Consider the following 27213-nt stretch of genomic DNA (forward strand, 5'->3'; position numbering starts at 1 on the left):
GATTCCTTGAAAACTTGACCAGACTAGATCGGCCTTAGTCTTGCAGCTATGGGATGATTTGAATAGAAGTAGGTACACAATGAACCTACTTGCTTGGGTAGTCAATGTGAGTAATCAGGAAAGGAATCGGACCTCGTGCCTGGGATTGTCCCTCCAGTGAGACTATAATTTTCTTGAGGCAAGAGGTCCCAGTATGATTCGAGACTCTGCTTGGCACTGACTGAATGCATTTTCATGTCTGTTGAGCTTCATCTTGGAAACAACAGTAGACTACACTTGGGAAGTTTACAGTCCCGGCTGTACACTAGAATCACCCGTGGAGCTTTCTGAACAGACCCTTAAGCCCAAGCCCCACTCCTGGACAATTAGTCAGACTCTCTGTGGGTAGGATCAGGCATTTGGTATATAAAAACCTTCCCAAATGAGTCTGATGTGCAGCCAGGGTTAAGAACCACTCCTCCAGCCTTGGTTGTGTGAGAAAGACAACAAACCCCTATGGTCAATACTTACTTTTTAGTCCAGGTCACAGTTAAAGGGCACAATAGCAACTGTGTCAGTCATGCATTCATTTCTAAGCAAATGGGAAATCTTCTGACCAAAACAGGGGAACAGGTTGAAGAAAAATGAAGGTGCTCTTCCCCTCCTTCCCTGTGTCCCCCTTACAAAAAAAAAAATAAGAAGAGATTAATGTCATCTGGCTCACCTTTTCGAATGGTCCAAACGTGGACCTCTACCTGAGGTGGTCTCTCTGTCTCCAGTGCTATTTTTCTGGTGGTCTCCCCATCCTCCATGAACACAGACTCATACACAGGCATTGTTTCTTCTCCACAAAAGTAGCCTTTGCTGTCAAAGCTTTGGCCTGGAAGTTCTTCTGGAATCAGGAAGTGAGTAGAGATTTGTCATGGTTTTCCAAAAGTCAAAGCACACCTGTGTATTTATGTAATCTCAGCATTCACAGCACTGCACAAGCATCAAAAGTGGACAATCTACAAGGACATTTATACAGAGATAGAAATCCCACCAACACAAAAGAGCACATGACCTTTAAGTCCATGTGCTGACAGAACACTGGCCCCAAACCCACAATGGATCCACCATCACTTGAAAAGTGGAGCTTCACGAAGAGGAAGAATGTGACCAGATACAGAGGTGCTGGGCATTTAAGGGAACAGAGGATTTTCCATGCTGGGTCAGGATCATGGTTGGCCTAGGTCAGTGCTGCCAACAGAGACCCAAGGAATGGGCTGATGGAAGGCCTTGGTTAACTTCCCTGACATCATTTAGGTATACTTAGAAAACCTTTATGACATTCATTTATGTGCATATACTTGCCCAAAGGATCTATCCAAATTGGCCTGACATTTCTGAATGCTCTTTGATTTGTTTTCAAGGGGAATGCTAATACCGGATCAACACCGGTGCCAAAACCTAGATGTCAGATTAGTCATATGTACACTATGCCAAATGAACGGTTGGAAGACACAAAAATATTGGTCAAATCCCTCAACTATGGATCATTTAAAGTGTAAACTAAATTGTTGGATTTCAACTTCCAGGCATAGGGATACCAGCCCCCTCACTCCTCCTGCTCTACACTCCTCTTTCCTCAGCCCCCTACCAAAAGAAGTTGCCCTTGGTTGGTGATCAGTAAGTTAAGTTCTTAGTGGCCTCGTAATGAACACCCTCTTCGGCTGTGTATTTAAAGCATAACTCTCAAATCAGGAACAACAAAGAAAAGCTGAGGACACCCTGACAGATTCTGAATATGTGCAGAAGCCATCTGTAAGAACATCTGATGAAAGCATTGGGTGTTGAGTGCTTTGGACCCGTGACTCTAATTAGGGGGATTCACTCTTATCCAATCAGATGCATCTGGACTAGAGTTTGGAATCAAATTGCTATTGCATGTCTCTTGCTGACCTGATTACCTCTCCCATTCCCACCACCATTTGGGCACTATAAGGACAAAATCCTAGTCTTCTCTGGGTGATTCCAGGTTGTATTACACAATTTTCAGATTATCCTAGAGTCAAGCTTACTTTCCCCTTTTGTCTTTCTTTTCAGTAATTTAATTACTTGGTGGGATGGTCTTTTTTGGTGAAATGCTAGGTAATTAAGGGATGTGTGCTAGCACTTTCCAAATGAGTGGAGGGGGGAAGAAGTCACAGAGTATACAGGAACCTCTGTGTATTAATTACCAGCTTTAGAATGAGAGCCTGGTTCATGTGTTAAATCCTGCTCATCAGCTATAGCTATAATTGCCATAAGAAATCCATGAAGGCGCTGCAAGTACCTATAATATGCTAAAAATTTCTCCCAGTGTCCTGAAAAGTCAGTCTGTCCCATAACCCCTCCCCTCCAAGAGCTTAATTTACTCACTACAAGGGATCGACAAACAACAAAATCCATTAGTGACTCACCCAGGCTAGCACGTGAAAATATTAAGAGTAAATAAACAGAGCGTGTCTTTTGAACTACCTGCTCAGCAACCTCTTCATTCCACACCCTTCACTTCAAGGTGCTTCCTGATCACTGCGTGTTCACCTACTTTCATTTCCTTCCAGGGAAGCATGACACGCCTGAAGTCATTTCTGGCCATTACCACTTTCCACGAGAACGTTCATATCCTGAGCTCTCCAGAACTAAGAAACTGAGAAACCATTCCTTACAGAAGTGGGGATGACTGATGCAGGGGATGTATTAGTATTATCCCAGCCCGAGAAACAAGCTTGAAGTCTTAAGCTTTTCCTGCTGTAACCCAAAATGAATATGTCATTATGGGAATTCCAGGTATTGGGGTGGTATGGTGGGGTTGAGAGTGAGTTGGGGAAACTTCAGGCAGTAGAAGCCCAACACAACTCTGAAGATGGCCACTGATACATAAAGCAAGGCCAGCCTCCACCAGAGCAATGACAAGAGAGAGAGAGGTGAAACTCACATCCTATATTTTGGCTTTGCTTTGTTACTGGAGGGCCCTGCAATCATTTGTTCTAAGAAAATTTTTGACTAAATCATTTGCAAATTTTCTCTCTTTTCCGTTCTCAGCATGAATAACTGAATTTACTCTTCTCTCTTCTGTCAATCTCTTCCCTGCTCACTCCTTTATTCCTTTTCTTCTGTGTTCTGTGCCATTGTCTAAGAGGCTGAGGATGTCCACCCCTTCACATCATTCAGGACTCTACTCAACGTCATTCTTCCTAGATGCTGACCCTTACTAGTCTTTTGAAAATGCTCCACCCTGTCTGTCCCATTCACCTGATCTCTGTGTTTTTTTTTTCTTCCCAGTACTCAGCACCACAGAAAATTAATTTATTGTTTTGTGTTCATTGTCTTTCTTCTCCTGCCAGGATGTAAAGAGCATTGTTGGCAAGTAGCCTGCATCTGTCTGCTTTATCTCCCTATTCTCAGTGCCTGGAACCGTGTCTTGCACACAGTAGGCACAGAATATGTTTCCAGATTGCATGCTGTATGAACAAGTGCATGGCCCTTGAGGCTCTGAAGTCACCTCCATGGCTAGCAACTCTTGGAGGGAAACATGACTATCAGAGGAAACTTACAATTCACAGACACCCATGTGTGGCCCACTGAGGGCAGCTGACAGAATGGGACAAGACACTCTCTCCTCCATGTTGCAGAGCAAGTCTGCCATCTCTACATGTCTGAGCAGTGCGGAAAAGTGGGAAAAGCCACTCTCCCAGAGAAACAGGTTTAGTCAATGAGACTCTTTAAGATATTGCCAATTGGGATTCTGAGAGCAGTTTCAAAAAATAAAAGCCTTTATTTCTTTTTCTAGTTATAAAAGTCATACACATTTACTGCTGAAAATTTAGCAAATGCAGATAAACAAAAAGAAGAAAATAAGAATTGCCCATCATCCAGTCACCCTAAGATGGCCACTGCTACATTCTGCCATATGTCCTTCCAGTTTTGTTTTTTGTTTTTTTGGTCTAAGCATATTATCAACGCTATTCATAAACACAAGTAGTGGTATCATAACTACACATTGTTTTGTAGCTTGTTCTTTGTACTTAATAGATGTATTGCAAGCATATTTCTGTGCCATTAAATCCTGTTCTATGGTGACTTTTAATGGCTGTATAATACAGCACAGTGTAGATGTACTGTAATTTATTTAACCATTTCCAAACTGGTGGCCTTTCAGGTTGTTTCTAATATTTCACTATGGTAAACAGCACTGCAGTAAAAATCCTTGTTTGTATATATCTGTATGTCTCTGATCACTTTCTTTAGATTTCTAGTAGAACTGCTTAGCCAAAGTGTATAAGGTGGGACACATGTACACCCATGGTTGATTCATATTGATGTATGGTAAAAAACCACCACAATATTGTAATTAGCCTCCAATTAAAATAAATAATTTTTTTATATAGAAAAAGATAAACATAAAGATTTGAATAAATGCCACTAATCTGAAAGGCAACACTTGTTCTGTGTCCTGTGCTCACACCCTTATGACTCCTTCCCTCTTATTTGAATCACCTGCACCCATCCAATCCTAACCATACAAAGAAATGGGATTTGGTTTGACGGTGTGAGATTCAAATTGGAATATTATATAGCAGGAGGGATTAACTTACCTGGGTAGCCTAGGAAGTACTTATTTTGTGTCTGAAATTATCTTGTTCTATTACTTTTATGATTCTAGGTGTTAGACCCTTGACAGGAGAAAACACTATTGGTGGACTTACTTCTGCTGCTGCTGCTGCTGCTGCGTCACTTCAGTCGTGTCCGACTCTGTGCGACCCCATAGATGGAAGCCCACCAGGCTCCCCCGTCCCCGGGATTCTCCAGGCAAGAACACTGGAGTGGGTTGCTATTTCCTTCTCCAATGTGTGAAAGTGAAAAGTGAAAGTGAAGTCGCTCAGTCGTGTCTGACCCTTAGCAACCCCACGGACTGCAGCCCACCAGGCTCCTCCATCCATGGGATTTTCTAGGCAAGAGTACTGGAGTGGCTTGCCATTGCCTTCTCCAGGACCTACTTCTAAGTGACACTAAAAGGCTTGGGATTCCAGTGAGATCGTAAACTTGGAAGTTATAAGGTCATCGTGGCTGGGTGGCCGCCATGTTCATATCCACAGAATGCACTCTCTCCCTGTCCCTACTAAGTGACTCTCATCATCAACCTTAATGCCCCAATCCTCCACTCCATATCAGGTAGCTCCTGGCCTTCCTACCCACACGTTGCCCCCTGTTTACTTTGGAAGATGAAGGTTGTTACATTAAGAAAGATTTTGTTTGTGCTATACATCAGTGCTTCTCAAACTTTAATGTGCACTGGAATCACTGGGCAACCTTGTTGAAACGCAGTTGGTCTGGGGTGGGACTTGAGAATCTGCCTTTCTAACTAGCTCCCAGGCACTGCTTGTCCAGAAACCATACTTTGATTAGCAAGACCATAAACCAACCTGAGCCTCCAGCAGTGGATCCCAAAGTTGTCTGCAAATTACAGACAAGAAGGCCTGGGGGTATTCTAAAATTCCAAATCCCAGGGTACACCTCAAATGACTTAAATCACAATCGCTGGGGATGAGACATAGGTATTTTTAGAAGCTCTCTGGGGGATTCCAACATGCAGAGAAGTTTGGGAACCATTGTCCTACATGAAGATGCTCAAAATACATATATACATTGACTAAGTTCGTGTTTACCTGCTACTCATGAGGAATTGCCTAAATTGAATAAATGATTTAACTCTTTGCCTACATTTTAAAACATTTGTTCTTTTTTATTAAAATCTATGTTTTCAATAATGCTTTGCAGGTAAACACAAGAAATGATAAATTCATGTGCCTGGAAGTGACTAATTAATTCAGTCCTAGAATGTTAGAGCTGGAAAAGCCATAAGAAATCTATTCTAACTCTCTCATTTTACAGAGAAAGAAACTAAGGCTGAGAGAGGTGAAGTGACTCATTCTAGGTCCCACAGGAAACCAGTGGCAGAGCCAGGGCCAGAATGCTTGATTACCAATCCAGTACTCTATCAACCCCAATATTATGGACTGTGTTTTTCTCTAGCTCATGTATCTAAACCACCGTTTAACTAATTGATTGCCTTTATTTAAAAAAAAAAAAAACACAACACTTCACATCTTCTACTGGCCTGGAAAAAACAATGGGCTGGAAGCGACCTGGGTCCAAGCCTTGGTTTTATTATCTATGTGACTCTGGGCAAGTCACTTCACTTTACACACCTTAATTTTCTTTTCTTTAATAGGGAAATGATAATATCATAGGATTTTAGTATTGGAAGGAAGCTTGGATATCAACTGACCTGGCACATTTCCAAAGTCACACACTCTCCTTCCACTGTACCTCATCCATTTCTAGTACTGTCAGCAAGAGAAAATGGGAGGTAATTGTGCTTTGACAAGTTAAATGGTGATATTAACAAAGGAGGCTATTGTCCTTCCTAATAATCACAACAACCTAACTTCTCTAGGATTTAGAAAAGCAAGGTTTAAGTTTGGTCCTTATGGCTACATGGGTTCAGAGGTGTGGTAGACACAAGCAAATCCCCAGCCAATTTCTGGTAAGTCAATGTCTTCCAAGCAACCACTTTATCAGCCCTTCAAAAGGGAAGTGAACAACCTTCAGAATGGGAGAAAATAATAGCAAATGAAGCAACGGACAAAGAATTAATCTCAAAAATATACAAGCAACTCCTGCAGCTCAACTCCAGAAAAATAAACGACCCAATCAAAAAATGGGCCAAAGATCTAAACAGACATTTCTCCAAAAAAGACATACAGATGGCTAACAAACACATGAAAAGATGCTCAACATCACTCATTATCAGAGAAATGCAAACCAAAACCACAATGAGGTACCATTTCACGCCAGTCAGAATGGCTGTTATCCAAAAGTCTACAAGCAATAAATACTAGTTTGGGAATGCAAACTAGTATAGCCACTATGGAGAACAGTGTGGAGATTCCTTAAAAAACTGGAAATAGAACTGCCATACGACCCAGCAATCACAGTGCTGGGCATACACACCAAGGAAACCAGAATTGAAAGAGACACGTGTACCCCAATGTTCATCGCAGCACTGTTTACAATAGCCAGGACATGGAAGCAACCTAGATGTCCATCAGCAGATGAATGGATAAGAAAGCTGTGGTACATATACACAATGGAGTATTACTCAGCCATTAAAAAGAATGCATTTGAATCAGTTCTAATGAGGTGAATGAAACTGGAGCCTATTATACAGAGTGAAATAAGCCAGAAAGAAGAACACCAATACAGTATACTAATGCATATATAAGGAATTTAAAAAGATGGTAACGATAACCCTGCATGGGAGACAGCAAAAGAGACATAGGTGTATAAAACAGTCTTTTGGACTCTGTGGGAGAGGGCAAGGGTGGGATGATTTGGGAGAATGGCATTGAAACATGTATATTATCATATGTGAAACGAATCGCCAGTCCAGGTTCGATGCATGATACAGGGTGCTCGGGGCTGGTGCACTGGGATGACCCAGAGGGATGGGATGGGGAGGGAGGTGGGAGGGGGGTTCAGGATGGGGAACACATGTAAACAAATTTATATTTTAAATAAATAAAAAATAAATATATATCAATATAAGAAAAAAAAGGGAAGTGAATGTAGCTCCTTATTAGCTATTAGTAGAACTATTACTATTACAATTACATGGCAGGTTTCTCATGCTCAAAGAACATTGAGGATGACTATGTGGGGAATCTTGGTCAACCAAAGGCAGGGCTTCCAACCAACGCACCTTTTGCCTTTTTACCTGGACACACCTTGCAGCACTTTCCGTCTATTTTTTGAGGATACTTGCAGGGGTATCGATTGGGGCAGTGGATTTTCTTGCACTCTTGCTTGGTGACATTACAAGTGCACAGCACACACTCCACAATGCCAAATGCCCGGAGGTTTGGGTGCCAGGACTCGCCATGGGAATAGGTCTTTCCATTGGAAACACACACTGGAAGAGAACGCAGGACTGGAAATTAAAGGCTAGGGAGCTGAAATGGGCCCCTGTACTCAGAGCCCAAGCCCTGAACCCCTTAAGACATCAAGCATCCTTCATTCTTGTCGTGGCCATAGACATAAGTTCACAGAGCAGCTTCTGTAACCAAAAAGAGCATGGACCTTGTTCCACTGTCAGCAATTGTTCCAGATCTTCAACAGGCCTCTGGATGCCCACAAGGGCCTGACACATAGTAGGTCATCAATAAATATCTTCTAAATAGGAATGAATGGATGCATGAAAGCAGAGTTCTATGTGTCCTGGGTGTCTGATAAGGAACCTCTGCTAGAATACTGCATTCAGACCTGCAGTTCCATAGAGTATTGGGATGGCCCAAGTGGATGTGCTTCTAGGCATGAAAATCTCCCAGGAAGGTTTGCTGCCCAGGGAGGCTAGAAGCAAACACTACTGCTCTTCTCAAAGTGCCGAGTTTTTCCAAATCCTGATGCAAATCCCTTCAGAAGGTCAAATGCTGTGAGAATCTGATCTCGTAACACAGGTGGGTATGGAGATTAATAGTGCTAGCTTACTCTCTGACATGGGAAAGAAGGTGCTGAGACAAGATTGAGAGGGAAAGGACCCACCCCTCCTGGGTAAATGGTGGAAGGTAGCCTTTTTTGCCTCTAATCTTCTGGTAACATCCCATCTCTTCATAGTGGCTATAGAGATTTGGCTACAGTGAATCACTGCCTGCCCTCCAGCTACCCTTTGATGGTCTCACATTTATTGAGTGGAAGAGAAGTCACCAGCTCCATGTTTTTTTTCGGGGGGGGGGGTTGGGGCTTGCAAGAACAAGCATTTAGGCTGCAGGCCGTGTGGCCTATGAAGGGAAAGGGTCAGAGGAACAACTTTCAGTGCAAACCAACCAAAACATATCTGACTCCTAAGGCAAGGCACAGAGCTAGGCGCCGGTGTAAGACCTGCCCATGCTGCAAACAGGGAGGTCTGACAATGAGTTCTCTCCTTTTGGAAAGTGCTGAGACATTCTGGAGATTTCCAGCCACGACGGGGACTGGGTGTGTTTCTCATTATTCCCATCACCTCATCATACCCGGGGAGACCTGTAGGCATTGAAATCAACAACATCTCTAGGGTGGGTCCTATCACTTAAGGCGGGGCAAGGGTGGGAGAAGGAGCCCCACTTGGGGCGTTTCTAGGAACTGACTGATTTGGCTGCAAGACAATGGCCTCAGAAGGATGACTCACTGGGCTATTTCTTTCTCATCAAGTCCACTGGGTCACATTAGGAAATACGGACGATGTTGGCTGCCTTTCCCTATCCTCTGCAAGAGCTGCTTGAGTACTAGGCACTCTAACAGGTCAATCTATGTAAAGATTTCAAAGAACCTAAACCAGAGAGGAACCGAATTATAGAGAGATAAACTGAGGATGGAATCACAGGACAAGATGGACCAGATGTGTTATTCTCTCTCCCGTCCATCCCTCTTCTCTCTCCTCGCCAGACAGTGGCATTCCCTTCTGGACAATGTGATCACGTGGGTGCAGACTCTGCTTCAGGAAAACTTAGGCTGGACTCAAGAATGATGGGGTCTTATTGTTTCTCCTTTTGGGGTCTAGCAAGGGACAGAGGAGATGTATCTCAGAAGAGTATGCTGTCAGCAGGAGGGATAGGAGCACGGCAGGCAGGACCCACAGTGATGGAGAGCCAGGTTACCTCTCCCCTAAACATTTGGACTAGGGGAATCATCCAGACTAGGTGAAAGCCTACACTCTGAAGGGTAATACAGTGAGATCAATTCTCTAGGGTAAAACGCAGCCTTCTCCTCACCAACAAATTCTCAAGATGATTTTGAGTCATCCAGCTGGGGTGCTGGGAGTTGGAGGTGGGGACAAGTGACTTTCCAATGAACTATAACAGAAAAAGGTCAGGAGAGAAGGGCTGAGTCCAAATCAATGGGGGTAACGAATAAATGTAAACCATCTGGGGCTTTTGTAGAGAAATGAAGGGATGAGCCTCTGCCCTGAAAATGAAGAAGTCTGTGGAAATTATGGGATTTAGGATTTTTCAAAGTCCGTTTCCCCTCCTGTTTTTTTAAGACTTTGAAATTCTTTCAGAGCAAATGGAATCTATTCAAGGCAATTTAGGACTGAAAATCAAACTGCATCTTTACCTAAACTCCTCCTCCTTTCATAAATTCATATCAGAATGCCCTGGAATTTCAAAATAATAAATTTCAAATCAAACCCAGATCAATAGTAAATATTTCCAATTCTGCTAATACATCACCATTTTTTATTAAGAGTTTTATTTTGAATGTTCTTCTTTTAAGCCTCTTAGTTTCAAAAGCAATTAAATTTTTTTTTTAAATCTGTAATCTGAAATTTACATCTAACTAGTAACAGATGTGATCAACTAGCTTTGGCCTGACTAGCTTTGTTGAGATTTATAGTAGGGGTTCTTTTAACGGATTGTTTTTCACCCATGTTATTCAATCATTTGGTTTAATAATTTATTACTTTTAACCCATTCAGAGAACTGCCTTTGATTTGTTTTTCTTTTAAAGGAAACAAAACATGTTTGTGGTTTCATAATAAGGAACCAGCTGAGCTTGTGCTCTGATGAGCTGGTTGACAGGATGCCTAGAGAATAAGAAGCAGTCAATTGTTTGATTGAATTTCTCCCCCCACCCCACTACTGGTGGGGTAGGGAGATGTGGTGCAGGGTCTCGGTGGAGAACTATGTGCAAGAGGGAAAGGGGCTGTGGATTTGTGTGGGTGCCTGCTGTAGTCAGCTGGTCATCCGAGTGGGCTACACCGTGGTACTAACCTAATCAGTCTGCCTATGGCTCAGCCAGGAGGTTTCTGGATTTCTCACTGGATTACTCATTTCTAAGCACAATCTCCTCCTATGAATTAGAATCCCTGCGAGTGGAGCCTGGAATAAGTACCCTCAACAAGAGTCTCAGGAGAAGCTGGGGCAACGAGGGGTAAGAATTGCTATTTCGAAGGTTCGGATGAGAAATTTAGAAGCCGAGTACCTTTGAAGATTGGGTGTCCGGCTGGAAAACAAACCACCTTTCATCTTGTTAAAGCCCCAGTGAACTTTCCCAAATGACTTTCAACCCCCAGGGGCAAGGTATAAAATGCTGGATGGTGCATTAGATTCACTGCTTTTTCACCTTTTGTCCTTAAGTAAGGACAGATATGCCTGAAATATAAACTATGGCCTTTGGACTGACAGTCCCCTGGAGCTGCTTGTCCATGCTGGCATGGTAGACTGGATGGTAAGTGATCCATGTGGGAATGTCTCATATGCACGGGATAAAGAGTCCTTTCCCAGCTCCAGCCCTCCAAAGACTGGGGCCGTTGAGGCCCTGACTGGGTATGGTACCAAAGAAGCCTGTCCCTTACCTTGTCCATGCTTGTGTTTGTTATTGATGACGATCTGCACGATGGTCCCCGAGGCTTGCTGCGAATCCATGAGTGCTCCCCGGTGACTTCTGGCCCCGGGAAAGCGGGGCAGACCTCCAGCCTGTCGGCTCGGTGGAGGATCATAGTGTGAGCGGTGGTAAGAATGCCTCTGTGAAATGACAAAAGGACAAATCAGCCCCCTCCGATTCTGTCCATGAGGAGACCGAGACGGATCCAGGTACCTTAGGGGCTGTTTGATGAGGTTTGGTGATGAGCTCTGATCTTAACTCCATGTCCGCCCAAAGCCAATGGAGACACTGGGATGCATCGGATGAACAGCTCGGGTGGCGCTGAGATGCCTCTCTCCTGACAGGAGACTGGACTAGACTCAAAGACTAGCCTCCAGGGAGAAAATAACCCCCAGGGTAAAGTATCTTTCCTGTTCCCAAGAATCTCACCTTTGGGTTTAAGAAGTTAGACTGTTGCCTGCAATACAAGGCAGAGTGTGATAGAGGCCAAAGGAGAAGGATAAAATGCTGTGCAAATTAAGACCAAGACAGAGAGCTTGTAGTCAGGGAGAGTTTGTGACCTGGGCCACGAAGGGTAAGTAGACATTTTACAGGCAGACTTGGTGAGGAATATTTCAGGCAGAGATTTCCAAGTTGAGAAGGTGTAGCAGAGAACATAGAATCCATAAAAGGGAACAGTTGGAGGATAACATTCCAAAAGTGGGTTACAGACAGATCATGGAGAACTTGAAATGACAGGCTAAGGGGCGAGGACTTTATTTGGTAGGCAATAGAGGTGAGGGTCGGAGAAGGCAATGGCAAGCCACTCCAGTACTCTTGCCTGGAAAATCCCATGGATGGAGGAGCCTGGTAGGCTGCAGTCCATGGGGTTGCTAAGGGTCGGACACAACTGAGAGACTTCATTTTCACTTTTCACTTTCACACATTGGAAAAGGAAATGGCAACCCACTCCAGTGTTCTTGCCTGGAGAATCCCAGGGATGGGGGAGCCTGGTGGGCTTCCGTCTATGGAGTCACACAGAGTCGGACACGACTGAAGTGACTTAGCAGCAGCAGCAGCAGAGGTGAGGGTGTAGAAGTCTTTCAGGGATTTTTTTTTAAGTATGGGGGGGGAAAAATCAAAGCTGTGTTTCAAAACACTGAGTCCTGATAACGTGTAGGGTGAACTGGATAGGAGGAAGAGGCAGGAGGCAAGTCTCAACTGGATAAGAGGTACTGACATGCAGGCAGATGCAGGCCATGAGATGAGGTCATAGAGCAGGGCACAGATTCCCCAGATGTTTTATGGACAGAAGCACTGATTGTGTAGGATGATACTAGAATGTCAGCTCCAGAGGCGAAGACTTTGCCGTATCCACCACTCTATGTCCAGTGCCTTAAAACAGTCTCCAGCCTCTAGAAGGTGCTCATCAAAGCCTTGTTGAACGGATCAAGGAAAGCTGCGGTCCCTCATGAAAGCTTAGAGTCTTGTAGTACAGATGACTCCATCATTGCTATTTCAGCAAGGGTTCAAGACACACGATGAGTCCATATTCTGCTATGCACCCCTCATCCAGGAGATGAAGTAGAATAGGGGTAGAAGAGAATGGAATGGACAGAGGCTACAACCTTAAGGCTTGCTGCTGCTGCTGCTAAGTCACTTCAGTCGTGTCCGACTCTGTGTGACCCCATAGACGGAAGCCCACCAGGCTCCCCCGTCCCTGGGATTCTCCAGGCAAGAACACTGGAGTGGGTTGCCATTTCCTTCTCCAATGTGTGAAAGTGAAAAGTGAAAGTGAAGTCGCTCAGTCGTGTCCGACCCTTAGTGACCCCACGGACTGCAGCCTACCAGGCTCCTCCTTCAATGGGATTTTCTAGGCAAGAGTACTGGAGTGGCTTGCCATTGCCTTCTCTGACCTTAAGGCTTAAAACCAAATAATAGTGTGTTTTAGGGGTAATTGTCAGGGGTAAGAGAAGAGGGATCCCCTGAAAGAACCAGGCAATTAAAAAGGAAGATCCTTATATTCAATGACAGAAATAGCAGGGAACATTGAGATGGTAGTTATGGGGTCCCCTGACCCCACCATCCCATAAAACATTTATTATAGTTATGCTCCATAGATACATATGTAGCAAATTTAGCTTTGGGAATTATTATTACTCTCCTGGTTAGGGGGTGGGAAGGCCTTGGTGGGAGAAGGAGAGAGTGAATAGGAGCTGGAGTAAGAGAAAGAGAACATTAATCCTATATCCGAGAAGAGCCCATGCTGGTACATTGCTATAAAAACTCACACAATAAGAATTTGCATCAATTTATTATCATGCACACAGAAAGTATTCTCAGTGCAAATATTTTTCATTCCCACAATGGCTCATATGTCTTTTTCTGCCACAATCAACTCACATTCCACAAAGGCCATTACAGACTGTTCTGTCCTTTCTAGAGTTTGGTAAAGTTTTGCCAAAGGAATACAGTTGCCAAAGAGAGGACAGTTTGGCTGGTGGGTGTCCTACTGATGCCGAAAGAAGGGGGTTCAATGGGGCTAGAATTTGAGAGAGAAGATTGCTGACCCAGGATAAGCTGCAAGTACAAGGAGTTCTCTGATTCATGTGGGTGAACACAAAATGAAAAGCTCAGTACCAGGGACTCAGAGCCTGGACATATGATAAGGGTAGAAAAATGATTCATGACACACACACACAAAAACCTCAGGGGTTTTGATCAGAGGCCAGCCCGGTCCTCTCCAAACCTCATCTCATTTAAGACTTGTTTTACAGACAGAGAAACTGAGTCCAAGAAGAAGAGGGACTTAATTTGGGGCGAGAGTGAAAGCCGAATTTTGGGAGATGGCAGAAGAGTGGGAGAAGGCAGGGCAGGAGAGAGGAAGGCTAACAGGAGGAGGACGTGAGAGAGATCATATCTGGTTAAGCTCAGGAGTCCACAAATATTTGCTTAAAAGCTGCTGCAAAGAAAAATTCTCTCCTATACAGAAGTCTGCTACAGCATTCACAACCACACACACCACTGGCCTCCACCTTGGCTGCACAGAAATCACCTGGGGAGCCGTAAAAATACTGATCCCACCCCCAGGGATTCCGATTGAATTGGTCTGGGGTAAGGCCTGGGCAATGAGATTTTTAGACACTCCTCTGGGAACCATAATGTGAAGCCCAGGTTGGGAATCACTGACATAAAGGATCTTCTGTTTTGGCCCCAGGGTAGGGGTGGTGATGTGTGATTTTGATTTAGGAGTAATGGCTCTTTAAGAGTCGTTCCCTTGAACAAACGAAAGAGGCTTACCAGAGGCCTGTCTGTCTGACCTCGGAACTTACCAGGAAGGAGAAAGAGGCATTAACACCTTGGAGTTGTAAGTGAAATTGGAGCTTATCTTTAAAACCAGCCTTGAATAATAGGCTGCTGGAGGAAGCAGGTCAAAACCAGTTCCTTAGAAACGATCACATAGCAAGGCTTTGTTTTCTTCTGCTCAATATTTTGGTATTATTTATATTTAATTTACTGACTTGCAGGACTGACAAATATCTCGGGCTTCTGAGCTGGCTGTTACACAGTTCTTTCTGGGTGTTGGAAAATCCCTGCCATGGTAGAAGCTACCCGGGAATTTCTTCTTGGCTTGTTCCAATGTCTAAGATATATGGGCTTTTTTTGGCAGAGACAGGAAAACATGAAAGTGTAGAAATGGCTTTGGAAGTGTCTTCATGTTTCTGTGTCTGTGCTACAGTTTTGCAAATGCACTCACTGTGTGTGCCAAAGAACCCGCCTGCAGGTTCGATGCCTGGGTCGGGAAGATCCCCTGGAGGAGGATATGGCAACCCACTCCAGTATCTTTGCCTAGAGAATCCCATGGACAGAGGAGCCTAGCAGGCTACAGTCCATGGGTTGCAAAGAATTGGGCACGACTGAAGCAACTTAGCATGAACATTCAGGAAATGGCAACCCACTCTTGGGGTATTCTTGCCTGGGAAATTCTACGGACAGAGGAGCCTGGCAGGCTACAGTCCATGGAACCACAAAGAATCAGACACGACTGAGGATGTGTGCACACAGTGCATGCATCATTGGGAAAACTGGGTAAAGTGTACACACCATCTCTCTGCGTTCTCTCTTACGGTCGCAAGTGAGCCTACACAGAAGAAAAAGTTTAATTTGAAAAATGTTTCTGAATGTATTGTAATCCACATAGCCACGAGCACATGACATCGTAGTCACGAGTAACCTAGTACTATCCCCGTATGGGAGACACTCAGGCCAGTTTCCTATCCAGAGCACTATTCTGACAATGTGATTGAGACACGGATTTTTATGTGCTTCACATTGTTTGTATGCCAAATTCACTTTTGGTAAGAACTGGTGATGGTAAATCTCTGAGTAATCTATTGGGGGCAAAATCAGAGTTGTCCAAAACAAAATTATGCTTGCTACTCACATAACACACACATACACACACACACAAACGGGAACCATTTTAAGTTTTTACAAAGGAGTCATCACTGAATCCTACTTGTGCATTTTGTAAAGCTTGGTAAACTGAGGGTTTTCAGCCCACTTGGCAAAATAAACCAATCAGCTCTGTTTCTGTTGACCCAAGGTTGTGATGGTTCCCTGGGAATAGGAACAGTCTACTAAAGAACACTGTCTACTGAATCAGAAGTGTGTTGTTGGGACTTCCCTGACAGTTCAGTGGTTAGGACTCCAAGCTTCCAGTGCAAGGGGCATGGGTTCCATGCCTTGTCAGAGAACTAAGATTCTACAAGCCACACAGTGCAATGCCAAAAAAAAAAAACCCACAAAGAAGGAAATGTGTTGTTAGGGTTGCCCTTCTTTCCCTCCCATGGGCCTGCAAAGGGTATTCAGAAGGGATTCTCTTACCTTCTAATAAGTTTGAAGAAGTTCTCTCTGATTTGGGACAAACTCCTATGAATCAACATTAAGGAATGGTCCACCTCCACTTTTACAACATACACACATACATTTCACCCCACCTTCCATGCCCATTCATTCATCACATATTTATTGGGTGCCTACTATGTGCCAGGTACATACTTTTCTGTTACTACAGATGCTATTTATTATTTAAATCATATCCCACAGTATCTATCCCTTGTAGAACAAAGGAAAACATTTATTTATAATAAAGTGGAACCATCTGGACATTCTGGCCTACCAGGCCCAAATATTTGTTTCTAAAGATAGGTCTTGACCTCGTTTGAAAATTTATAACTCTTTCAAGGTCCTGCCTTCTATATCTGACCTTTTTTGCTATGGGAAGTATCGGATTAAGTCCAGTCCTGTGACTAGCAGTTTAAGAAGAACAATGAAATGAGGCTAAAATACAACGATGGAGGTTGGGTTAGCCTGTGATGAAGTCAAGAAGAAATGAAAATTAATGGCATTACCAGCAAGACCACTGAGTGGGCCACAGTGATTAGTGTTGGGGGCTAAGGCACCCAGCTTAAGATGACTGAGACCTAAATTTGACTTAGAATGGCATCTTGTTGGCAGTGACTAACTTAGCCACTCTCAATTTCATACCATGATAAAAAAAAATTGGGGCTTAGAAAAAAGTGAAGTTCACAACACAGAACAGGGAGACTGATATCTTCTCCTATCAGGATCTGGAAGGAATCTCACTTAGTATAAAGCTGGTGTATCGCTGGATAGAGAATATCCTTCCTTGGGGTCTATAGGAACCCGCTAACTGAAAAGCCCACTTTCTATTACAGGAGTGCTGTTGTTTTAAGACATCCAGAGTATTATTCTCCACTCCACCCACAAATCCTTCTCCACTCATTTGGAAACAGGAATGTCTTGAAAAGATTATGACTAGGCAATAAAACAAATGCAAATCCTTTAACCTCACTGCTGAGGGCGTTGGCAAGCTGGGGACATGAAGTCAGAAGTGGCACATGTGATGGCCTTAGCCACACTGAGATGTTGGTACCCATTATTTTATTAGGTCCTGGATTAATACCTTCTCCGCACCCTCACAATTCTTGGGCCTGACCTATAATTCCTCACCTTATATCCAATGTCTGTTGAGAACTAATTCCTAAAGTTTGCAAAATCATTTAAATTTACTATAAAACTAATTCATGCTCATTGAAATATATCAAATAATACAGAAGATACAACACAAAGGTGGCGCTAGTGTTAAAGAACCCACCTGCCAATGAAGGAGACCTAAGAGGCAGTGGTTTGATCCATGCACTGGGGAGAGCCCCTGGAGTAGGGCATGGCAACCCACTCCAGTATCTTTGCCTCAAGAATTCCAAGGAGAGAGAAGCCTGGCGGGCTATAGTCCATGGGGTCTTAAAGAGTTGGACACAACTGAAATGAATGAGCATAGAGCACACACGTACCTCTTTTCCTGCCCACTTGCACCCCTTTGAGAGTATCACTCTTAACACCTTGGTATATGACCTTCTAGATCTTTTAATATGCATTTACATATATGCACAGACAATTTTTACAGACATAAATGACAGTATACATTGTATCCTGCATGTTGTTTGCTTACAGACTGTATCTTGGTGCTCCCTCCACTCTACTGCATTTTGATATTCAGTACCACATTCTTTTTAACAACTGTATGATGTCCCATGCTGCTGCTGCTGCTGCTAAGTTGCTTCAGTCGTGTCCGACTCTGTGCAACCCCACAGACAGCAGCCCACCAGGCTCCCCCGTCCCTGGGATTCTCCAGGCAAGAACACTGGAGTGGGTTGCCATTTCCTTCTCCAATGCATCAAAGTGAAAAGTGAAAGTGAAGTTGCTCACTCTTCTCGACCCCATGGACTGTAGCCCAGCAGGCTCCTCCATCCATGGGATTTTCCAGGCAAGAGTACTGGAGTGGGGTGCCATTGCCTTCTCTGATGATGTCGCATAGGTTGGGTTTATTTAACCAAGGTCCTAGAGATAGCCTGTAGGTTGTCTCCTTTTGTCTTGCTTTTATGAAGATAATTCTACATTGACTGCTCTGTTTACTTCTATTGTGGGCTTCCCAGGTGGAGCTAGCAGTAAAGAATCCGCCTGCCAACGCAGAAGACACAAGAGATGTGGGTTTGATCCCTGGGTCAGGAAGATCCCCCGGAGGAGGAAATCACAACCCACTCCAGTATTCTTTCCTGGGAAATCCCATGAACAGAGGAGCCTGGTGGGCTACAGTCCATGGGGACATAAAAAGTCAGATGCGACTGAAGCGACTGAGCACATACACTTCTATTGTACAAGGGTATGATGAATGCCCATTGATGTGCAATGAATGCCTTGGTTCATTTTGTACTTTTTGGACATTTTTTATTAAAGATTCTTTAAATTCTATAATGCTTTACCATTTTCAAAAGTTGCACACTCATGATTTCATACAATCCCATATGGACTCTATATATAAAGTTCCAAAATATGATAGATCATTTGAACTGGACCATCTCCTTTTCTGATTTTTAGAGAATTGGAGTGTCACTGTACTTAAACATATATTTATTGGAGGGTTTCTTTCTTATTATTTCAAAATAAAAAGGAATAAGAGATGCTACGACTGTACACAGAGAGAGATGACCACTCCTAAGAGTTATTCTGAGATTAGCACCAAGAGAAGAAATGAGAAGATGCTGCAGGTAGAGGAAGGGAATCTGGCTGCTACCCTTCCTCTCTTCCAGCTGTATGACTGAGAGCCTACGACTTAGGGAAGGGTTTATGTGAACATGTCCAAGGTACCTATGCCCAAAGGATGGGCTGACCTACCTTGCAATCCCACAGAAGGTCCTCACTGTTGAGCTAGGGGTAGTGATTTGCCTTCCTTACAGAAGACAAATATTTGGCAAGTCATCCCGAAAGGATGACTTCTAATTTAGATGAAGGGTGCCTAAGGGCTGGGCTATGGCTTTTTTGTATTCATGTCCTGGCCTCTGTTACCAATTACACAATGCACTTAAATGGTTCCAGGTTGGCAATGATGGCACTCAAATTTACGAGGACAGGGATGAAAAATGGTGTTAGAGATAGGTCCTTTTATGGAATTGCTGGGACAGTAGCCATGTAGGGAGGGCAGTCTGGCCCGATGCTGTGAAGTCTTGAATTATTTGAGCTATTCACACTTACTGCTTCTCTGTTGGCAGGTTGCCTGAAGATATCACCATCAGAATGTTCCCATGACAATTCTCCATCCCCTGTTTATTAAAAAGAAATAAAGAATCATATATACATAGAAGGGAAAAATATCACCCTTGTGACCCAGTAACCTTTTGGGTTCTATGATCCCAAAGTTCTTTAGACATTGTAGCCATCGTGGCTGTTCTTCAAACAGTAACGCTGAAAGACTTCTGCCCGGGTGTGCCTCATTTTTCAAGACAACTTCAAAGAAAGTTGCCACTTTCTAAAATAGACCATCCAGCAATATTACACAGAATTTGGAAAATGAAAGGGAAAATCATCACTTTCCACTGTAATATAGCCATCATTGTCACTTCTGCTTATTTTATTCCAGAGACAGCTAAGTACTTTACAGGTCATATTCAACTTGTGTTTAAACTACCCTTAAAGAATGAGAGTTTTGTGAATTTGGTCTGTCATGATTTGTTAAATTCACCATTATGTCTCTGAGAAGGTATAACTTGATCTGAAAGTTAACGTAAAACTTGCTGTGGTCGGAGTGTTTACACAACCCATATCTTCTATTTTTGCCTGAGACACCTTTCTCTGGGTCTCCACGACCCAAGTTTTGAACAGTGAACCCCTATCATTTTATTTCCTTCTAGACTAATTGCTTTTAGGATAAAGATTCTACTTTCAGCCTTGAGAAAGGCAAATGCACAACAGATATGGATATTCCTCAGCTAATTAAATATAAAAAAATAAGAGAATAATCTCAAAAAATATTGCCTTGAGTTATCTATGTCCAAGTAAGCAGATGGGAAGAGCTTAGTCTTAGAGATATTTGCATCACTCTAAATGAGTACTATTTGTGTGTGTGTGTGTGTGTGTGACAGAGAGAGAAAGAGAGAGAGAGAGTATGTACCTGGTTGAAAATAAACCCAATATCTATATATCTGTGGAACATTCTGAAAGAGATGGGAATACCAGACCACTTGACCTGTCTCTTGAGAAACCTGTATGAAGGTCAGGAAGCAACAGTTAGAACTGGACATGGAACAACAGACTGGTTCCAAATAGGAAAAGGAGTACGTCAAGGTTGTATATTGTCACCTTGCTTATTTAACTTATATGCAGAGTACATCATGAGGAACGCTGGGCTGGAAGAAGCACAAGCTGGAATCAAGATTGCTGGGAGAAATATCAATAACCTCAGATATGCAGATGACACTACCCTTATGGCAGAAAGTGAAGAGGAACTCAAAAGCCTCTTGATGAAAGTGAAAGAGGAGAGTGAAAAGTTTGGCTTGAAGCTCAACATTCAGAAAACGATGATCATGGCATCTGTTCCCATCACTTCATGGGAAATAGATGGGAAAACAGTGGAAACAGTGTCAGACTTTATGTTTTTGGGCTCCAAAATCACTGCAGATGCTGACTGCAGCCAGGAAATTAAAAGACGCTTACTCCTTGGAAGGAAAGTTATGACCAACCTAGATAGCATATTAAAAAGCAGAGACAGTACTTTGCCAACAAAGGTCCGTCTAGTCAAGGCTATGGTTTTTCCCGTGGTCATGTATGGATGTGAGAGTTGGACTGTGAAGAAAGCTGATCACCGAAGAATTGATGCTTTTGAACTGTGGTGCTGGAGAAGACTCTTGAGAGTCCCTTGGACTGCAAGGAGATCCAACCAGTCCATTCTAAAGGAGATCAATCCTGGGTGTTCATTGGAAGGACTGATGCTAAAGCTGAAACTCCAATATTTTGGCCACCTCATGCGTCGAGTTGACTCACTGGAAAAGAGTCTGATGCTGGGAAGGATTGGGGGTGGGAGGAGACGGGGACGACAGAGAATGAGATGGCTGGATGGCATCACCGACTCGACGGACATGAGTTTGAGTAAACTCCGGGAGTTGGTGATGGACAGGGAGGCCTGGTGTTCTGTGATTCATGGGGTCGCAAAGAGTCGGACACGACTGAGCGGCTGAACTGAACTGATTCAATCATATATTTCATGGGATAACAAGGAATACAAAAATATATAAACATTCCGTTCCGTTCCGTTCCGTCGCTCAGTCGTGTCCGACTCTTTGCGACCCTGTGGACTGTAGCCCACCAGGCTTCTCCGTCCACGGGATTCTCCAGGCAAGAATACTGGAGTGGGTTACCGTTTCCTTCTCCAGGGGATCTTCCCGACCCGGGGATCGAACCCGGGTCTCCCGCATTGGAGGCAGATGCTTTAACCTCTGAGCCACCAGGGAAGCCCATATAAACATTAAGAATTTTCTATTCTAATTAATCTCCCAAACTTTCGAAACCTAACTTTAATGAGTAACATGTTACTGGTTCAAGTACTTTTACTGGTTTAGGGCTGGAAAAAGACCTCAAAATTCATTTGATACCAATATTATCATTGAGCAGCGACATAAAACAAAGCATGGCTTTAACCCTCCATGATTCAAAGATCATCTCTTGGAAAAAAATTATGAAAGTTGAAGACTTAACTGTGATTTCTAGGTTTATCTTCCCAAAACACCACTTTGACTATATAATGGTATCGTTTTCTGATCAAAAAAATATCCTCAGTAGGTTCCCATGTAAGATTCTCTAAAATCAGCCCCCACCTCATCTTTACTGAGCATCTACCTCCTATCCAACTATCTGAGCTACTCTACAATGAAATCCCTTTGACCTTACTCTTCAGTGAACCTGTGGCTCCCATTCTTGCTTCCATGGTTCTGCTCATACTAAACTTCTGAAATTACCTTCCCATCTCCCACACCTCAGAACTCCTGTATAACTATGAAAAAAAAATTCAGTTTTTCCTCTTCTACAAAGCCTTCTTTAAGTACTCTTACATATTTCTCATTGCCTAAAGGACATAGGTCCTTATAGTCCAAACTGTGGTTTTTCTAGTGGTTATGTACAGATGTGAGAGTTGGACAATAAAGAAGGCTGAGTGCCAAAGAATTGGTATTTTCAAATTGTGATGCTGGAGAAGCCTCTTGGGAGTCCCTTGGACTGCAAGGAGATCCAAATCAGTCAATCCTAAAGTTAATCAACCCTGAATATTCACTGGAAAGACTGATGCTATATCTGAAGCTCCACTACTATGGCCACCTTATGTGAAGTGCCGACTAATTGGAAAAGACCTTGATCCTGGGAAAGATTGAAGGCAAAAGGAGTAGAGGATGGCACAGGATGAGATGGTTAGACAGCATTACCAACTCAATGGACATGAACTTGAGCAAACTCCAGGAGATAGTGGAGGACAGGGAAGTCTGGCATGCTGTAGTCCATGGGGTCGCAAAGAGTCGGACATGACTTAGCGACTGCACAATAAAGGACTTAGCATCCTGTAACCTTAGAGAGGGCTTCCCTGGTGGCTCAGAGGTTAAAGCGTCTGCCTCCAATGCGGGAGACCCGGGTTCGATCCCTGGGTCGGGAAGATCCCCTGGAGAAGGAAATGGTAACCCACTCCAGTATTCTTGCCTGGAGAATCCCATGGACGGAGAAGCCTGGTAGGCTACAGTCCACGGGGTCACAAAGAGTCAGACACGACTGAGTGACGGAATGGAACCTTAGAAATGTATAGGACTTCATCTATTTTGAAATTTTGTCAAACAGTTCCATTTAACAGGTGGAGAAACCAAGGCTCAGAGAGGGCAAGGAGCCATTCACTCACATAATCAGTCGACAAGAGCTAACACCCTGAATTCCAGATTTCCCTGCTCCCAAATAAGTGTATTCATTCTATAAGGACCTGTCCTGTTTATTATTTGTGTTATTCATGGATGTATCACCATGATCTATAACAGTACCTGATACATAATAGTCACTCAATAAATACTCATCAAATGATGGAATTAGGAGATTGTCTCTGACCACCTATCTAAAATTTCAAATACCCTCTGATACTTCTTACCCCCATCTTTGATTTTTCATTCTAAAACTCAAGTATCTTGTGGTATATGTATTTCATTTCTTGTCTGCTTTCTCCCACTAATGAGAACAAGGATTTTTGTCTATCATGTTCCCTGATGTAACCAACCCCAGCACCTAGACAAGGGTTGGGCATGTAGTTAGTACTTACTCAATTTCTTGAATGAATGAATACTAAAACACTTTACAATATTTTCTGCTGTTAAATGTTTCCTGAGCCTATCTCGTTTCCCTAAAGAGAATGCAAATCCCTAAAGAGATCATGTCTTAGACCTCCCTCTGTGTTGCCTACATCACTGGTTCTCAAAGTGTGGTCTCCAGATCAGCAACATCAGCATAAATTGGGAACTTGTTAGAAATGCAATATTTTGGATCCCACCCCATACCTAGTAAGTCAGAAGCTCTGGGGTGGGGGTCAGAGATCTGCTACACATCAGATGCTCAGTTTATGCACTGAATTGAACTTCAGTAAAACATACAGAATTAAGTGCTTAGCCAATAGCATACTTACCTCTTCCTGGTTATTCCATGTCTGAGTAAAGATGACAGACAAAAACCACGTGCAGACTCTTTGGAAACCATAACTAACCTTGTAAAAGTGAAGATGCTTTCACCTTTGTTTATATCAAAAAATAATGCCCAAGTCACAATGGCCATCATTAAAAAGTCTACAAATATTAAATGTTGGAGAGGATGTGGAGAAAAGGGAACCCTTTTATACAGTTGATGGGAATGTAAATTGGTGCAGCCACTATAAAAACCAGTATGGAGGTTCCTCAAAAAACTAAAAATATAATCACCATATGATCCAGCAATCTCACTCCTGGGCATTTACCTAGATAAAGCTATAATTTGAGAAGATACATGAAACCCTATGTTCATAGCAGCACTATTTACAATAGTCAAGAAATGGAAACAACCTAAATGTCCATCAACAGATGAATGGATAAAGAAGATGAGGTACATATATACAATGAAATATTACTCAGTCATAAAATAAGAATGAAATCATGCCATCTGTGGCAACATGGATGGACCTAGAGATTATCATACTAAGCAAAATAAGTCAGAAAGAGGAAGACAGAGATCACACGAAATCACTGCTATGTGGAATCTAAAAGCAACACAAATGAACGTATTTATAAAACAGAAATAGATTCACAGGCAGGGAACAGACTCATGGTTGCCAAGGCAGAGGGGGCTAGGGGACAGAAAGATTGGGATTTTGAGATTAGCAGATACAAACAGTACATATAGGGTGGATAAACAACAAAGTTCTACTGTATATCATGGGGTACTATATCCAATATCCTAAGATAAACCATGAAAAGAATGTGAAAAAGAGTATGTGCTGTGCTGTGCTTAGTTGCTCACTCATGTCCGACTCTTTGTGACCCTATGGACTGTAGCCTGCCACACTCCTCTGTCCATGGGATTCTCCAGGCAAGAATACTTGAATGCGTTCCTCTTCCAGTGGATCTTCCAAACCCAGGGATTGAAACCAGGTCTCCTGCATTGCAGGCAGATTCTTTACCATCTGAGCTATGACTATAACTGAATCACTTTGTTGTATAGCAGATATTAACACAACATTGTAAATCAACTGTACTTCAATAATATTTTTAAAAAAGAAAAAAGTAACTCCCCAAAGTCAGTTAACATATATCGAATGCTTCTTGGGTAGATAACTTGATACTAAGTCAGAAGGAGAAGGGAAATCAGGGCTGGACCCTTTCCTCAAGACATTTACAACCTGTTTGGAGGTGACAGGTAACCAATATGGAAATCAGATGAGCCTAAACACACAAACAAAGTAACAACTGGAAAGGCAAATGGAATATATATGCTTAGGAGATATCAACTGTGTGGCGTGACCAGTCAGGTGTAATCATGGAAACCATCCCCAAAGAATTGTTAAGTCATGTTTTTAGAAGTAGATATTGCAGGGTGTAAGGGCTTCCCTGGTGGCTTAGAAATAAAGAATCTGCCTGCAATGCAGGGTTCGATCCCTGGCTCAGGATGATCCCCTGGAGAAGGAAAGGGGAACTCACTCCAGTATTCTTAGCTGGGAAATCCCATGGACAGAGGAGCCTGGCAGGCTACAGTCCATGGGGTCACAAAAGAGTCGGACATGACTGAGCAACTAAACACAACAACTGCAGGTTATAAACAGACAGTCACATGGGCAGAAGGGATCACCAACTGGAGGAAATGGCATTCGCAAAGGATTGGAGTTTTGGAAATAGAAAGTCACATAGTGGACACAGCAAGCAAGGTGTGGGTTGATAGGAAGCTTCAGAAGTGAAACAAGAGCAATGGGGCTGGTGGAGAGAGAGAAAAGGAGGGAGAGAGGGGGATGGGTTGTGGAGAAAACAGGGTTGTAAATAATTCTCGTGAAACTTCTAAAAGAGACTAAAGAATTCACATTTGATCGTGTTACCAATTTTTAAGTAGAGGTGCCTATAGTAAAAGTAATATTTGTGGAAGCTTATCCCAGCAAGGGAGTATTGACTGGTTGGGGAGCAATTAGAATCTGGGAGGCCAACCAGGAGGCTGTTGTAGTAATATGTAATAGGCCATGAGAATTGAGAAAACAGCAAAGAAGGGGTGAATCATACTACTGCAGATAACATGTAAATGATAAGACCCTGAGGGAAGATTTGATAATGGAAGAGGAAGGCAAAGGAGAAAGTATAAAATGACTCTAGGGTTGCAAGTCAGGAGAGCTGGGGTATGACACTGCTCTTGACAGTGACTGAGTGGGCATGCACTTGGATTTACTTGTTACATTTTGGCTGGCAGTGCTGGGTCAAAGTTATGTCCTGAGCCAAATGAAAATATGGGACCAGAGAGAAGATTTGAAACCAGGAAAGATTTGCCAGCAAAATGGCAAAACAAAATGTAAATGCTATAGTAGGTGGTTTCAAGCCAAACTGAAGCAGCCAAAAGACAACAAATTACAAAAGAAAAATGAGAGAGTAGCTCTCCTCATCATATGCCCTTTTAAAATGTAGATTTAATGATTGGTATTGTGGGCTTCCCTGGTGGCTCAGAGGTTAAAGCGTCTGCCTCCAATGCGGGAGACCCGGGTTCGATCCCTGGGTTGGGAAGATCCCCTGGAGAAGGAAACGGTAACCCACTCCAGTATTCTTGCCTGGAGAATCCCATGGATGGAGAAGCCTGGTAGGCTACAGTCCACGGGGTCGCAAAGAGTTGGACATGACTGAGCGACGGAAAGGAACGGAACCCTCTAATGTAATGGTATTGACATGAAATGTTTATTCAGTATGACCTTCTAGGAAGTTCAAGTTATTACATTTAGACCCTAGAGTCTTAAAAAGGCTTTTAAAGAGTGTCATTAAATACTTAATAGTCCAGACAGAATCTTAAAGCAATATAGAAACATACAGTCCCTGTTAAATAAGCAGAGAGGCAAGATGGCAAAGCAATGAGACAAGTCAGTTATCATGCAGACTATTAAATATGCTGTAACACAAGTTCAGATGAATGTGGCATAAACACCTAAGCATTTGCAGACAGTTATATGTACCTATTCAAAGGCCTCTTGATGAAAGTGAAAGAGGAGAGTGAAAAAGTCGGCTTGAAGCTCAACATTCAGAAAACGATGATCATGGCATCTGGTCCCATCACTTCATGGGAAATAGATGGGAAAACAGTGGAAACAGTGTCAGACTTTATGTTTTTGGGCTCCAAAATCACTGCAGATGCTGACTGCAGCCAGGAAATTAAAAGACGCTTACTCCT

At 43.0% G+C, this 27213-nt stretch overlaps 1 protein-coding gene across 14 annotated transcripts in view; it reads right to left on the reverse strand.

Annotated features, from left to right (window-relative positions):
• CHRDL1 (chordin like 1) overlaps nt 1-27213 on the reverse strand; it is a 153158-nt gene that overhangs the window by 7796 nt on the left and 118149 nt on the right. For 6 of the 14 annotated variants that reach the window (XM_088833752.1, XM_055438708.2, XM_055438711.2 and 3 more), the window contains exons 7-10: nt 19516-19583; nt 11393-11561; nt 7766-7975; nt 704-871 (exon numbers count right to left, since the gene is read on the reverse strand). In XM_088833752.1, the coding sequence (XP_088689878.1) occupies nt 704-871; nt 7766-7975; nt 11393-11561; nt 19516-19583 (615 nt within the window). The remainder of the gene's footprint in view (nt 1-703; nt 872-7765; nt 7976-11392; nt 11562-19515; nt 19584-27213) is intronic. The other 8 variants (XM_055438715.2, XM_055438714.2, XM_088833754.1 and 5 more) reach the window with 4 other exon arrangements.

Source organism: Moschus berezovskii, chromosome X, assembly GCF_049115385.1.
Source record: "Moschus berezovskii isolate FMDL1 chromosome X, NW_MosBer_1.0, whole genome shotgun sequence".
Lineage (NCBI taxonomy): Eukaryota > Metazoa > Chordata > Mammalia > Artiodactyla > Moschidae > Moschus > Moschus berezovskii.